The sequence below is a fragment of the Solanum dulcamara genome, chromosome 1 (assembly GCF_947179165.1).
Source record: "Solanum dulcamara chromosome 1, daSolDulc1.2, whole genome shotgun sequence".
Classification (NCBI taxonomy): domain Eukaryota; kingdom Viridiplantae; phylum Streptophyta; class Magnoliopsida; order Solanales; family Solanaceae; genus Solanum; species Solanum dulcamara.
This window is the reverse complement of record NC_077237.1, coordinates 87,764,263-87,778,520: the sequence shown is the minus strand read 5'-3', so window position 1 is coordinate 87,778,520 and position 14,258 is coordinate 87,764,263. Positions and strand designations below refer to the sequence as shown.

At 31.5% G+C, this 14,258-nt stretch overlaps 1 protein-coding gene across 1 annotated transcript; it reads right to left on the bottom strand.

Moving 5' to 3' along the window:
* Nucleotides 1-4,672: 4,672 nt before the first annotated feature.
* On the bottom strand, nucleotides 4,673-12,295 carry LOC129883426 (novel plant SNARE 13-like). Its single transcript, XM_055958103.1, has 10 exons — nucleotides 11,707-12,295; nucleotides 8,983-9,075; nucleotides 8,452-8,545; nucleotides 7,747-7,784; nucleotides 7,067-7,164; nucleotides 6,009-6,088; nucleotides 5,881-5,937; nucleotides 5,702-5,794; nucleotides 5,542-5,616; nucleotides 4,673-5,181 (listed from the first exon to the last, which is right to left on the bottom strand). Exons 1-10 carry the CDS (start codon nucleotides 11,784-11,786, stop codon nucleotides 5,077-5,079), a joined length of 813 nt encoding a protein of 270 aa, XP_055814078.1. The 5' UTR covers nucleotides 11,787-12,295; the 3' UTR covers nucleotides 4,673-5,076.
* Between the last annotated feature and the right edge of the window lie 1,963 nt (nucleotides 12,296-14,258).

Sequence of the window (14,258 nt, the reverse complement as noted above, 5' to 3'; positions counted from 1 at the left end):
AATCTATGCATCATTTTACGCAGGATAAAAGGTAAAATAGCTACTATATGTATAGAATTAATATCTGCATAACCAATACATACAAAATGATCCATTGTTATAAATTATTACACTAAGGATAAAATAAAAATTTTAAAATTAAAATCTTTCTAATTATGAAAAATAAGTATTTCTTTTTTGAAATGAACTAAAAAAATTGTGTCAACATTGTAATTTTATAATGAATAATTGGCTACTGAGTCAAAACATAAAATAAAGTGCATGTAGTCACAAATATAAGAAAAGAAAAGAGGATTAGTGGGTACTAATAATTAAAATTAGATGTAATGAAGAGTGGAAAGGGACAGGCAATGATGCAATTTGAATGAAATTTAATTGAGACACATTATTATTATTATTATTAGGGATGATTGCACTGTTGAATTATACCTTTGGTCTTTATAATATTAAGCTAAGTACATTTACATTTAATCTTCAGTTAATTAAAATATCTGTGTTTCTTTTCTTTATATAAGAATTATGTATATGCCATGTCTAGAGTATTTGTAGAACTATATTACCCTAAATCGGATAATTTTACAAAAAATATATCTATAATTAAATAATTTAATATTTAATAATTTATTCACAATTCGAGGGATCAAAAGTGTACAAATTCACTCGTAATTCTAAAAATATTTGTCTCATATTACTTGATCACTTACTAAATTAAGATAGAATTAATTAAATTTTTTTTATTTTATCCCTACAATTAATATGGTCTTTTGAATGTGAACAATTCTTAATATTAGCTATTTCAATACTTTATGTATATTGCATTGATATGAATAAAGGGCAAAATAGTAAAGATAATCAATCTATTAATAATTTTTTAATTATCATATAAAATAAAATATGTCCATTTAATATGAGACGGAGGGAGTAATTGAATAGATTACTTATAAACAATGGAGACACCCAGGCCTTCTCAACTGTCAGTCTCTTTGATTTCTTGAAAATTCATGAAAAATGTGAATTTCCAGATTTGCATTTATTAATTATTTTGATTGTTTAAATGTGGGGTTAGCAAGTCAAAAAAAATATAAAAATAAAATAAGACTTGGACGGTTGTTGAATGTCTTTTTATTTTTTCAAAATATTATGTCGACCAAATTAAGTTGACGGTGGCAGTGCCAATATATGTTTTTTATTATTTTTTTTCCTTCCAATCCATGTTACACTTACACACTAGTCATAAAAAAGTTACTCTTTAAAAAATTCCATTTAATTTATAAAATTAAGATAACAAATTATTATTATATCAAATTTACTCTAAAATTGTTATGGAAATAATTGTCTAACGATGAAAACACTTTACAGAATATCGAAAGACGAGAGCTAGCAAAACAAATGAGATTAGATATCTCAATAGTAAAATTAAGGAATTATGAATAAACAACGAATCATTCAAAAGATTTAACGAATTCGTAATTACTATCACAAGAAAGCTTCTATTGAGCCGAGGGTCTTTCGGAAACAGCCGTCCTACATTGATAGGAGTCAGGTCTACGTACATTTTACCCTCTTCAGATCCCACGATGTGGAATTTCACTGGGTTGTTGTTGTTGTATCACAAGAAAATCTCATGATCACAAATGAGTATTGTAGTGGTTGTTACTAATATATTGCACCATACTAACATATAAAATCTGATTATGTCCTATAGCAGGTGATGCTTGTGCCCACAACACAACATTCTTAGGGGCGGAGTCAGATAGAATTAAAATGATTTATTATAATGTTTATATATAATTAATTATTTCTTTTGATATATATATATATATATAATAGATATGGAAATTTGATTTCTTTAACTTGTTCATATATTTATTTTTTTATAATTTAAACCATTTAATAAAATTTTTGATTTCGTCACTATTCACTCAGAAATATATAATGAAAGATGTCAATGCCATATATATATTAATGGTATGTTGTGAAGATAAGCTTTTAGGTATTGATTTGGTAGGTGGGAGTCTAGCAATAAATAATGTACCATTCGTGTTATGGGTCACTAATGTACATTCTTATGAAGGTTGCAATTATTATTATTATTTGAGAGACGTAGTCAGAATTTAAATTTTATGAGTAGTTTTGATAATTCTTTATTTGTCATCAAATTTATGACTTATTCATGATATCAGTATGAGAATACAATAACAAATAATAACATATTTAGTATAATCTCGCGAGTGAAATCTGGAGAGGATAGAATATATGTATATCTTATTTATATCTTTATGGGACAGAAAAATTGTGTATAATAGACTTTTGACTCAAAAAAGAAGTTTTTAAAAACATAATTGCAAGAAAAATATGATAATAAAATAGCAAAAACAACATGCAAGTATTTGCAACAAAGAATAAGAGATTACATAACCACTAAATAACCTTCGACCTCTTCCAAACAGAATGAGACAGTACTCTCAGCTACTTACTAACCTTCTACTTTTATTCTCGACCTTCAAACCTTCCTATATAGAGACATGTCTACAATAAATTGAAATTGTATAATGTCTCGTCTAATTACTCCCACCAGCCCAACCCCTATTTTTTTTTTCTGATCTATCTATACCTCCCCTAACTCCGCTAATTGTCAACCTTCTCACACTTTCTTATCAACTCATTCACACATCTCCTATACGCATGCTCGAACTATTTATTATATGTAACATTAAGTAAATTTTTCAACACAGAATTATTTGCGCTAAAGTTAAAAAATTTGAAAAAGAAAAACAGATGATGTACTACATTCTGTTTTTCAAAGATGTACTATTTCAACAGTATATAGAATTAATAATTTTCTTGTTTATAAGACTAATAGTCTTTTATGTGTTATTTTGTGTCTGTTTCATTATCAACCGGGCAGGAAAAAGTAGCCGCAAAATTTGAACTTTTAATAGTCTTATATTATATATCAATAATAATTATATTTCAATTTCAAACAAATTAAAATCAATTATACGAACACGAAATACTTATTTATAATTCGTATCACTTCATTTAATCATATATTTCATTTTAAAAAATCTTTAAAATATTGAACTTAAGGTAAATATAATTTTAAGTTCGTCTTATCACTTTTAACACTTTCAATCATCACAATTTTACCCTTATTGACCGATGTATTTAGAGTAGATCGATTTCAGACATGACCAAATCATCATAAGCGATTTTTCTTCAATTTTGTTATCTATGTATGTTATTTGCACCTTTTATCGAACACGATAATTTTTTTTTAAATCTTGTTTAATCTTATATAACCACCATGGATATACTTCTTAATATATTTATAAATTTTTTAATATTAGAATTTTCTACATACACCTACTGCTAATATGTTGTATATTCATCTTCTATATATTATGTAATATTCTTCACTATGAGGTGGATTTTGTTGAATAATGAAAAGACAAGGGACCCAATAACTGAGCTATCAATTAACCATATTTGATAACATACCATTAGCATTATTAATTTTATAGTATTAGCATTATTAATTTTATTTTGTCCTGTTTCATTAGGATTAGACCAAATTCAACCACATAAACATAATTAAACAACCAATCATGTGCTCTTGCTACTTTCAAGCTAGAATTATTAAGCCTGACTAATTTGGATTCATACTGCATAAACCCTTTAACAAGATGCTATTCGTATTTTAAATTCGAATTCGAAATATGTGATTGGGAGGAAAGGAATCTTATCCATCCTTTATATGCGATCTTTTATAGACTGACAATTGAATTTGAATATTTTTAGCAGCAATTTATAGAGTAATCCCTCCAAATGTTTTGAATTTCGAAAGCAAAAGCAAGCATAGGAGTGTAATAAAAGTAACATAATCATATGATTATATGATAAGGAAAAGTCAAAACCATATAATATAAAGAAAACAAAATGAAATGATTAAAAGAATATCTTCCTACTTCGACCAAATCAAGATTGATTAAGAATTAATCTTTCTTGTTTGGGACAATAGTTATAGAACTAGTATGTAATGTCCCTTTTGATAGGTTTTTAAAAATAAATAAATTATGTCGGTATTCGAACAAACGTATTTCAATCAATATATTTTAACTGTTATATTCCATCATCCGAACTTAGATAGACATAAGTCTTAGAAGTTAACCAATAATGTTTGTGCAAGTGAAGAATAACAAAGTACCTGATAAAATAATCAAGATGCACGTAAGTTCATTCAAACATCGTCATTATGAAAAATAAAACACTCACTCACTCATTAAGTTTGTCACCGTCATAAAAAGAAAACACACACACATTCATTAAATTTGTTATTGTCATAAAAGAATAATGAGTGTAACGATACTATAAATCCACAGACTTCAAATTTTGAATCCATATGTACCCCGAGCATCTTGCTCGGAGGGTCGTATATATAGTTTCAAGTAACCAAAGGGTAAAAGTGCAAACCAAATTTTTGCATCACAATCCCTGCATTATCTTCACATTTTAGTTATCACTGCAAATTTAAACTATGATCATTCTTCAGAACTATCCCCAGACAGACGAGTAGACAGAATGAACGAGTTCTAAACTTTGGATATTTCTCCAAGTTCTTGTGTTAATGCAGTTTCAATTCACCAGGGAGGGGGGATTAAAGATAAAGAAATAAGTGAAACTCGTTCACACAGTTGTCTGATTCAACATCAAAACACCATTGTTGGACATACATACATGAAGAAAAGAAATAGCATGAGTAGTATATTGGTGTTTTCTTTGTCTACTTGCAACTCTTCTAACACTCCCAAGAGTTAACAAAATGAATCCAATGCACCATAAAATGCAAAAAAAAAGAAGGCGAAAACAAGACAAATATTGTGTAAGATTTACATAATAGAAAATGAAATGGAATGGAAAGGAAAGGAAAAAAGAAATGCACAACAGAGCAAATACGGTATGCACAATTCAGGCAAGGAGATCACAATTAACGAACAGCTTTCCACGAATAGCATTTCCTCTGATACTTCTTTACAATCACCATATAGAAAATTGGATGGATCCGTCCTTACAGATTTACATGAAATCTTGTCCCGGCTTTAGATATAGCAATCTCCTTGAAGGCGCTGGAGGTGCCAGTCCAGGGATATCCCTTATATCCTTGTTGTGAGGATTCACAATCTGAAACACACAAGAACAGAGAAATTCAGCTGCAAAAAACAATATCTACGTGTAGTCAAGCGAACACTATTAAGATTGCAGAATTCTAGGCAGAAAGTGGCTAAGAGTACTAAGAGCCTGAAGATATCACCACCTACAAGCAACACTTGCATAGTAAATACGAGCTCTTTTATGCATCAACATATGCTCTTGAATTGAAAGACGCAGCAAGGGTATCTAAGATATGTTTATTACTTTTTGAGAAGGTAACATATTTGTATATAAATATAAAATTGGACCTCTCACTTCAAAACTGGAAAGGCCCCCATAATTATATGATATGATTATTTACTTAAACTAATCCATGGTATGAGAAACTACCTTGACAACAATTATGGCAACTACACCACAGACAATGAGAAAGAGGAAAAGCATGATGCATTTATCCGTGGCAACCTGAAAAAGTTGGGAGCTAGATTAATTAATCAAAAAAGATGAACAAACACAAGCACTTCATAAATATGGGGATTTTACAACATACCTGCCGTCCAATTTCCTTGACAAGCTGGGATGCTTTTTTAATGGAGAAGTGAATTGTGTCAAGCTCATTGACAACACGACCCATTTGATCAGTCTACATAACAAAGAGACTACAAAAAGTTAGATGGATGTTCTAAGACAAACAAATCAAAAGAGATGAATAATTGCAATGATACTCACTTGGCCTTTCAAGGTAGTAGCAGTTTGTGTTCCCACTTCAATTGTTTGATGGACAACCTACAGATTAGAAATAAGCTTAAAATACGGATGGTAGATATGCGGAAACAGCATCAAAATGAACTGTGAACCTGTTTGGAGCGTTCAATGGCTTGATCAGTTTCATCCATTGTCTTGTTTCCAGCACTGATGAGCTCCTGATTTGACATTTCTGCAAGAAAATTAAAATGAATGAGAAGACCAGTACAACGAGCCCACAAGTTGTAATGGATGCCATTCTCATTACAACACCTTAAAAATAGTCTACTGACACATTTAGATATCGCTAGGTCATATTATGCAGCTAGCATAAACACAAAATTAACACATGAAAGCCGACGATTTTCTGTTCATCTTCACACAGATGCCAAGCAGACAAGATATAACATGGAAACCTTTATCAGTGCCATGCCAACAGGCTGTGAGATAATTGAGATAGTGACTCCTGTGGTAGAAGAGAATTAGTCACACTACATTACCATCGCGCTGGGAAAAAAGAAGAAGATGAAGGCAAGAGTGTGGCAGGTACTTTTGCAGTGACAAGGAAAAAAGGTATTATTTTCATTCTTGATAGCTCCTTCAGGTTGTTTAAAAGGTGATTCACGCATTCACGAATGACTATCAATGATATACGGGAGGAAGGTGGTGATGATATTGAGTCTGAATGGCCCTTATGAACTGGGTTATATACATGCTACAATGGGAAGAAAAGTTGTAAGGTGAGGAAATCCATAGAGAATGTCTCAGTTCAGATTCCTCTCTACAACTAAGGAACATGAAATTGGAATCCCAAGTCGTAATGAATCAACATGTGCAGTGAGTTTATACCCCGGGCCCTCCGTTCTTTTAAGCTATGAAATAAATAAACAAATGTAGTTGAATGAACAGCAGGTGGATTCCACATTCAAGAGTGCCCGTATATGTGTTTTTTAGGGTGACTAATATAGCATAAAGCCATGCATATTAAGATCTACAATGGAAATCTAACAAAAATAACTTTAAAGAAATGTTTCCATCTGAAAGTCTAAGAATAATTGGAAAAGAGAAGCTGGAAAAACAAAGTCAGAACTTTACAAATATGCTCCCTAGAATAATTGGAAACTAAATGTTTCCATCTGAAAGTCTAAGAATAATAGGTGATTGTTCCAACCTGATGCCATCTGAACGTTTTCCTCTGCTATTGGTTCGCTTCCACCTGCTCCCATATCAAATAGGTCAACCCTCTTATTGCCAAGACTGCTCATATACCTGCATCCCAGCCAATTGAAAGAATAAGCTAACAAAAACCGACCATTTATTTTATCAAAGAACCTGAACAAATTAATTAATGAAGGAGCAGCATCAGGTTTTAGGAACTCTTTTCTTGAGACTTATTTAAATTTTCATTGGCCACAATTTTTTTAACTTTTTAAATACTTCTTAAAATGCGTGGATTTATAGTACTTTTGTATAGTTTATCAATGGAATAAATTTCTTCAAAAGAAGTCAATCCAATTGATGTCAGAAACAAATCCCAAAATTTGATGGTTTTATCTTCGTAGACAAGCCATGTCATTCAATTTTTGTGGAAGGAGTGACTCTATTGACTAGTAAAGGCCTATTGATGTATACTGGGATTGCAGCCTTGAGCCGGCGCTTGTGTATACACATTATATAATTCACAAATAAAGCCATGCAAATGCAAAAAATAACTATCAGATGTGGACATATCCAACTTCCAAACATTCTACGAAATATGTGAAACAGCATGCAAGTTGAGACAAAAGAGAAGAAAATTTTCTGGAAGCAGAAACCAGAGTGGAAAAAAGAATAAATTTGAGGACAACTCACGTTTTTCTCAAGGCCACATATGAGTTTAGCTCTTTGATCTGCAAAATTAAGAAAAGTTAGAGCAGTATTCTACAGAACTGGTATGTGTAATATTAGTATAGTGAATGGACCAAACAAAGGTGTAGTCTCGCAAAGACAGTGCCCAAAATTCATATTAGCCACCCATATATCTTGATCGCTTTGCAGCAACCTCTTTATGGATATACAAAGTGAAATACTGAAGTTTGCGATTGATAAAAAGGCACACACCAAAAGACAATGACATGGTAGTTTTGAAGGATGTGTATAGGATCCGTTGTCTTTGTTTTATATGGATCACAGACAGCTTGGTGGTAAAGCAAAACATGGAAAACAAAAAGGAAATGAAAGTAACACCGAAACTGCAATGCCAATTAGAAACTCATTTCTCATCCAGTTACCCTATTATTGAATAGTTAAGTTACACAAAACATCACTACCAAAAGTAAACAATGTTAATTAAATCAAAACGGAAAACTGTTTCTCTTTTCAGGGTAATGCACGCTTATTTTACAACAACAGTGTCATAGTGCAGTACACGGGAAGGGAAATGGATGAAAAAAAGTTAGTATAGGTTCACAGAATAAACTAAGATAATCATCATTGGAATACATGTGCTGCTTACCACTTCAAGCTCAAATGAGATCACCAATAAACCCCTTTTCTTAATAAGTGATTCCAACTTACCATTGATTGCTTCTCATCATTGAGTTGTTTGTTGACCTCGGGAGGACTTTTACTCTCCTCATCTTTAATTTCACGATCAAACTCTTTAATTAACCTAAAAGAAGAATGGGAAAGTAAAAGTATAAACAATCACCCTAACAGGGAAACTCATTATTTGCTGTCCAAAAGATAAATCATGAATCACCGTCATTTCTGATGAAAGTAAGCATTCTAAGTCTAATAAAAATAGTAAAATAGACACAAGAAGTAGTAAACAGCAGTTTAAAGTCAAGACCAAATTAATACTATTAATTCCTCTTGATTAAGATATATACTACTATAATTTCTTTTGGTAGGTATTTAGGTCTTTTATTCGGCTTAGACATAAATCCAGTATTCTAATTGCTGGAATCCTTATATACATTTTGAAGGATCAAATGCAAATTTTCAAAAAATAAAATAAAAATTGGGAAGGACCAAACACTTCATCATTAAAGCTGGGTAATTCCAACTATACAAGTATGAAATTAGGTAAACGATAAAAAGTGCTACCTTTTACACTCTCTCATCTTCCCAGTAAGTTCTTCCAACTGTTTACTCTGTCTGTTGGAATCTTTGATCTTATCCAGCTTTTGAAATCCATTTCTGAGAAAACAGAAAAAAAGAAGTGCAAATTAGTGTACATTTCATGAAAAGAAATGATTAAGTACATGCACATGCATTGCCTGTGAAGGAACAGAAATGTTCAAGGGAAGAGGAGAGCACCACAAAGCACTTCCAAATATAGAAAGAATCACAGAAAAGAAGTTTTGATATAGATACTGAACGACATGCTGCAAAAGTAACAACAACTACCACTATGCCTTAATGTCAAGCTAGTACGGGTCGGCATCATGACTAAAGCAAACGAGTTAACTAGTATCTTTGCTGACAGGCAAAAGGCACATTCTTGAGAAGACCTGGCGAACTCTGCAACACTCTGGGTGTGTGTAGACAGAAAGACAGATGGAGAGAGTGAGAGACTACAGCAAGTATGGAATGAAAGTAATTAACAGATCTTATTCCAATCTTTCTCAATCCATTAACTAATGTATTTGTTTCAAGTAAAGATGCAGAAACAAATAGCCATTTGTTTTTTACATTGCAAAATGACTGCACAACTACAAGACATCTTTCCAGTTATGATAGGTTTGAGTTGGACAATGCCAAGAAGAACTCTGGATTTGTTGCAAAGCTGGCACAAAAGCAGAAGATTAACAGTAGAAAAGAAGATGGGACATAATACCGACCTGTATATGGTGGACTATATGGCCAGAGAGGAACTCAAGATGTTTTAAAGATAAGAAAAACTCAATCCAAAATATAAAATTTAATTGTATCATCGTGTTTCATTTTGGTGTAAACAAGAGCATATAGATGGCACTGAGTCTCTAGTACAAGTACTAGAGTGTCTGTAAGGACAAATACTTTTGGTAATTTTATATCTCTGTGAATATGGCTCACACAGCATTATGTGCATTTAAGGTTATAAAATTAGTTACCATAAATGTATTATTTCCAAGTACATCCACAGCCAAAAAGTGTGACTTAGTGGTCAATAAGGTGGGAGGAGAACCATGAGATCTAAATTTCAAATCTCAGTGGAGGCAAAAAAACACTAGGTGATGGCACTTGCCAAAGCCTTGGTGGGCAAAGTTACCCGGTACCTATGATGGTGGGAATTAGCAGGTATTCGGTCGAATAGATGAGGTGAGCGTAAGTTGACCAAACACCACCATCATTAAAAAAGTACATCCTTTTTTTTGTAAAGATGAAGGTGTTTTCCGCTCTGGGGTTGATTACCCAGCACATACTTGAGCACGTATTGGGGAACATCCATTAGTGCATTATATAATGATCTAGAAAGTTTCAATTAGGCATGTATTCATAGTCATATAAATCTTTCAATATTTTACCATTTTAACCATAATATCATATCATCCTTCAATAATTTACTATAACCATAGCTACGACAAGCACTATAATGGTCAGAGAAGAAAATAATACTAATGGACAACACGGATGACATATGAAAGCGCCCAATTGTGATATCACAATATCCTATAATGTGTTATTGTTCCAAAGTACAACACTTGGTAAACGGCCTAGTTTATCCATTAAGATGGTTCATTTAGCAATAGCCATCAAAGAATATCAGTCAATTAGCTTAAGTCCTTATATTTTGAATGCATAAGCTTATTTGACTAGCTAAAATAGTAAAAAGGGGCATTGTTAGAAAGAGCAATAACTTGATAGTCATTGGTCACAAAAAGCGTTTTAAGCTACTAATTACTATAAAAAAACTTAGCAGATTTGCGGACCAACAAAAATAATGACACAGCAGATACTGAATCCATGATCGAAATTCATGACATGTTACAAGACATCTACCCAAAGCTCCACCACGAACTAACTTAAATCTCTAACTGAACCTCTCACCTCATCCCAACTTCAAATCAATCAATTAACTAACTCTCACAGCCAAACAGCCCAAACTAGTCGGAATAAGCTACAAAAAATCCGCTATACCGTGATTAGACTATTAATTTAGTCTTGTTATCAATTTATGCAACACTCTTACTTTATCCAAGCTCTCCGCTTTCGCACATGCACGTAAGCAGAGTTCCACCTGCAACTTCAAATCAATTCATGCACTAAACCTCAACCCCAAATTAAATGGGCCGGCAATAAGAATTCTGCCATAATTAAAATATTATTCTGGTCTAACCGTTAACATACCACAAGTCCACAACCATCTTCCTTTAGCCAAGTTCTATGATTTTGAACATCCATGTTGGTGGAGACCAAAATAGGAGGAAAAAAATGCCATCCATGTTTTTTCGGAGTAGCTATTCCACATACAAGAGTTAAGACTGCTTTCATTTCATTGTTGAAGCATAAGAATATAAAGCAATTTATACTCAGAGCTTATTTCACAGAGGAAAGACAGCCATATATCATTATAGACAATAATACCTGATATAACTGCTCTATACTACACTACAAGCCTCAAAGATTTCATTTTTATCTCTATTACAACAAACAACAACTATAACAACTATTACTCAATCCCAAACTTATGAAAATTGGCTATACAAATGAGCTATACCCTTTCCGATTCATTCAAGGCCCAATCATTCCAATTTATACATCTAAACATAAACAATGCATGTCAACAAGAGCCCAAAAAAACTGCAATTATTCATTATATTGGAACAAGAAAGACGGAAAAATTACGCTAGAGCTCGGAAATTGTCCCGAATCTCTCCATGGATCTGTTCCATTTGTGGGTTCATTTGCAAGTCCAAATTCGCCATTTCTTTGAGCAATCGTTATCCCCTTTTTCCTCTTCTTCTTCTTCTTCTTCTTCTTCTTCTTCTTCCTTCTTCTAGGGCTAGTCGCCGGTTAGGACCCAAACAAATTCCTCACCGGCAGATCAATTATACAAACACCCAACTCCCCAAAACTCAAATTTTTCACAGAATTCACCCCATTTTACACCAAAAAAAACTGAAATTGAAACTGAAAACTGACAGTTCTCAATATGGGAAGGTTAAGATTTGATGGGTTTTTCTAACAAGGAACAAAAAGGGATGGAAAACCCATTTAGAGGAAATTTGAATTTGGAATGGTTTTAGGGTTCTTGAAAAGGAAAAAAAAGGGGAAAAAGAGAATTATATTATTTGTTTGTGTGTTTGGTATTAAGGAAAATAATGATGGAAATACAGGCTGCCAATGGTCACTTTTTTCTGTTGTTTTCTTTTCTCTTTCTTGTCAACAATGTGCACATGACACCCTTGCATATTACTTTGCTAACATATCTTTAGTTTTATAATCGTGGTGTGTTAGCCAATTTTATAGTTTTATCCTAATTTTATTTTTATCGATGAAAATTGTAGTGGAGTGATAGGTATTTCTTAGTTTTTAAGTTTAGTATTTGAAATTTAGGTATAAAGTTGCCTTACTCCTAACACCTTGTTTGGATGGTTGTTATCTATTTGTATTATTAATTTAAATATAATATTTGTTTTGATTGTTATTTAAATTTTAATAATTTATTATTTAACGATGAAAAATCTCATTTGAACATTTTGTTTGGATGGTTTTTACCCACCGTATCGTATTATATTGTATTGTTAGTTTAGATATAATGTTTGTTTTGATTGTTACTTAAATTTTGTTATATCGTATCGTTTAAATCCATTATTAGGTAACGACGAAAAGACTCATTTTGTGCAATGATGGTTTTGGTTTGATCACGTCGTTATCTTAATCTTTTTTTTAATTTTATTTTTACTTATTATTTAATAATTTTATTCAACACTTTACCCTACATTATCGATGTAGCTCTAATATGTAACCTAATTTTCTTATACGTTTATCATTTAAATTGATGATGTGTGACATACGATGGAGAACGATACAATTTATCCAAATGATGTATTCGTTGAAACAATACAGTAAAATACAATATAACACGATATATTATGAAACATTATAAATCAAACTTTGAATTACAAATTTACCCTCAAACGTTGAGTTGGCAGTTTTGCACTTCAACAAACACTATTACTATGTAATATTTATATTTGTATTCAAGAATAAAGAAGGGTTCTTTGCAAAAGAACAAGAACAAAAACTTATTGCTTTCATTTATATTCATGGCAATTAGTGAACAATTATGACAAGAAAAGAAGTATTATTATATTATAATTATCTATAAATGAATACAATTCAGGGGAAAAAAAGAAAAGGAAAACGAAGAGATGCTACGAAAGGAATAAAATGCATTTCATCAATGCGATTTATGAACAAAACTTTAATTTTTTAAAGATATATAGTTCAACATAAAATATTACGTTACGTATCTTAATATGTAATATTATACAATATTATATTTATGAAAATTTATATTATTTTACTAGATTATATATAAATTATCTTGCTTCATTTCAAACACACTCTCTAAGTATAATATGTGTATATCTATATCTATTTTAGTTTAAAATCATGAACTTTCCAATTTAAATATCAAAAATCTAATAATAACCCCAGCTAGATATATTTCATAACTTAGGAATCGTTTGGTGTAAGAGATAAACATAAATAGTTTTGGGAAAAAAATTGGTGTCTTGTTCGGTTGGCAAATTTGGGATAATTTATCTCACCATTTTATACCATAGTGATGGGATAAGTTATCACATATACATGATGGTTAAGTTATACCACCTTATTCCATGATAGTTAATCTCAGGATAATTAATTCCGGGATAACTTGTTCCCAACCAAACGGCCCCTAAGTGTTAAATTACTATAATATCCCAACTAAAAAGGCTCATCTATATCTACTTGAATAACATATTTTCTCTTGAAGGGTTATAACTTTTTCAAAGGTTTGCAACTTTTCGATGTTGTGACTTTTTCGAAGAGTTGTAATTTTTTTGATTTGGCACAGTAAGTATATGTTCATACTGTACCCTTTGTTGGCTATAAATAAAGGGGGGTTTTCTCATTTTTCAACTACGAAAATATTTCTGATCTTCCAATCTTCTTCTTGCACTTTAAAAATTCTCATGTGACTTTCTTTTGTTGAATGAATTTGATGTTAAACTGAATTTGAGATGCCTCTATTCTGTTGAAGTAAATTGTAATAATATATATTTCTATAATTTGAGATGCTCAATTCTCCTTTTTCTCGCTAGTCTCTTTCTCTATTTATCTGTTCACAATATATTTGGAATGTATATGGTATTTCAGATACATTAATCCAGTGTGATTTACATATATTT

What these genes read in the sequence shown, in the direction of transcription:
- LOC129883426 (XM_055958103.1), bottom strand. Translation starts at nt 11,786, where the DNA reads ATGGCGAATTTGGACTTGCAAATGAACCCACAAATGGAACAGATCCAT. An exon ending in AAGATGAGAGAGTGTAAAAG is followed by an intron (nt 8,546 to 8,982) that starts GTAGCACTTTTT and finishes TTCTTCTTTTAG; the next exon opens with GTTAATTAAAGAGTTTGATC. An exon ending in TCAAGGAAATTGGACGGCAG is followed by an intron (nt 5,617 to 5,701) that starts GTATGTTGTAAA and finishes CAACTTTTTCAG; the next exon opens with GTTGCCACGGATAAATGCAT.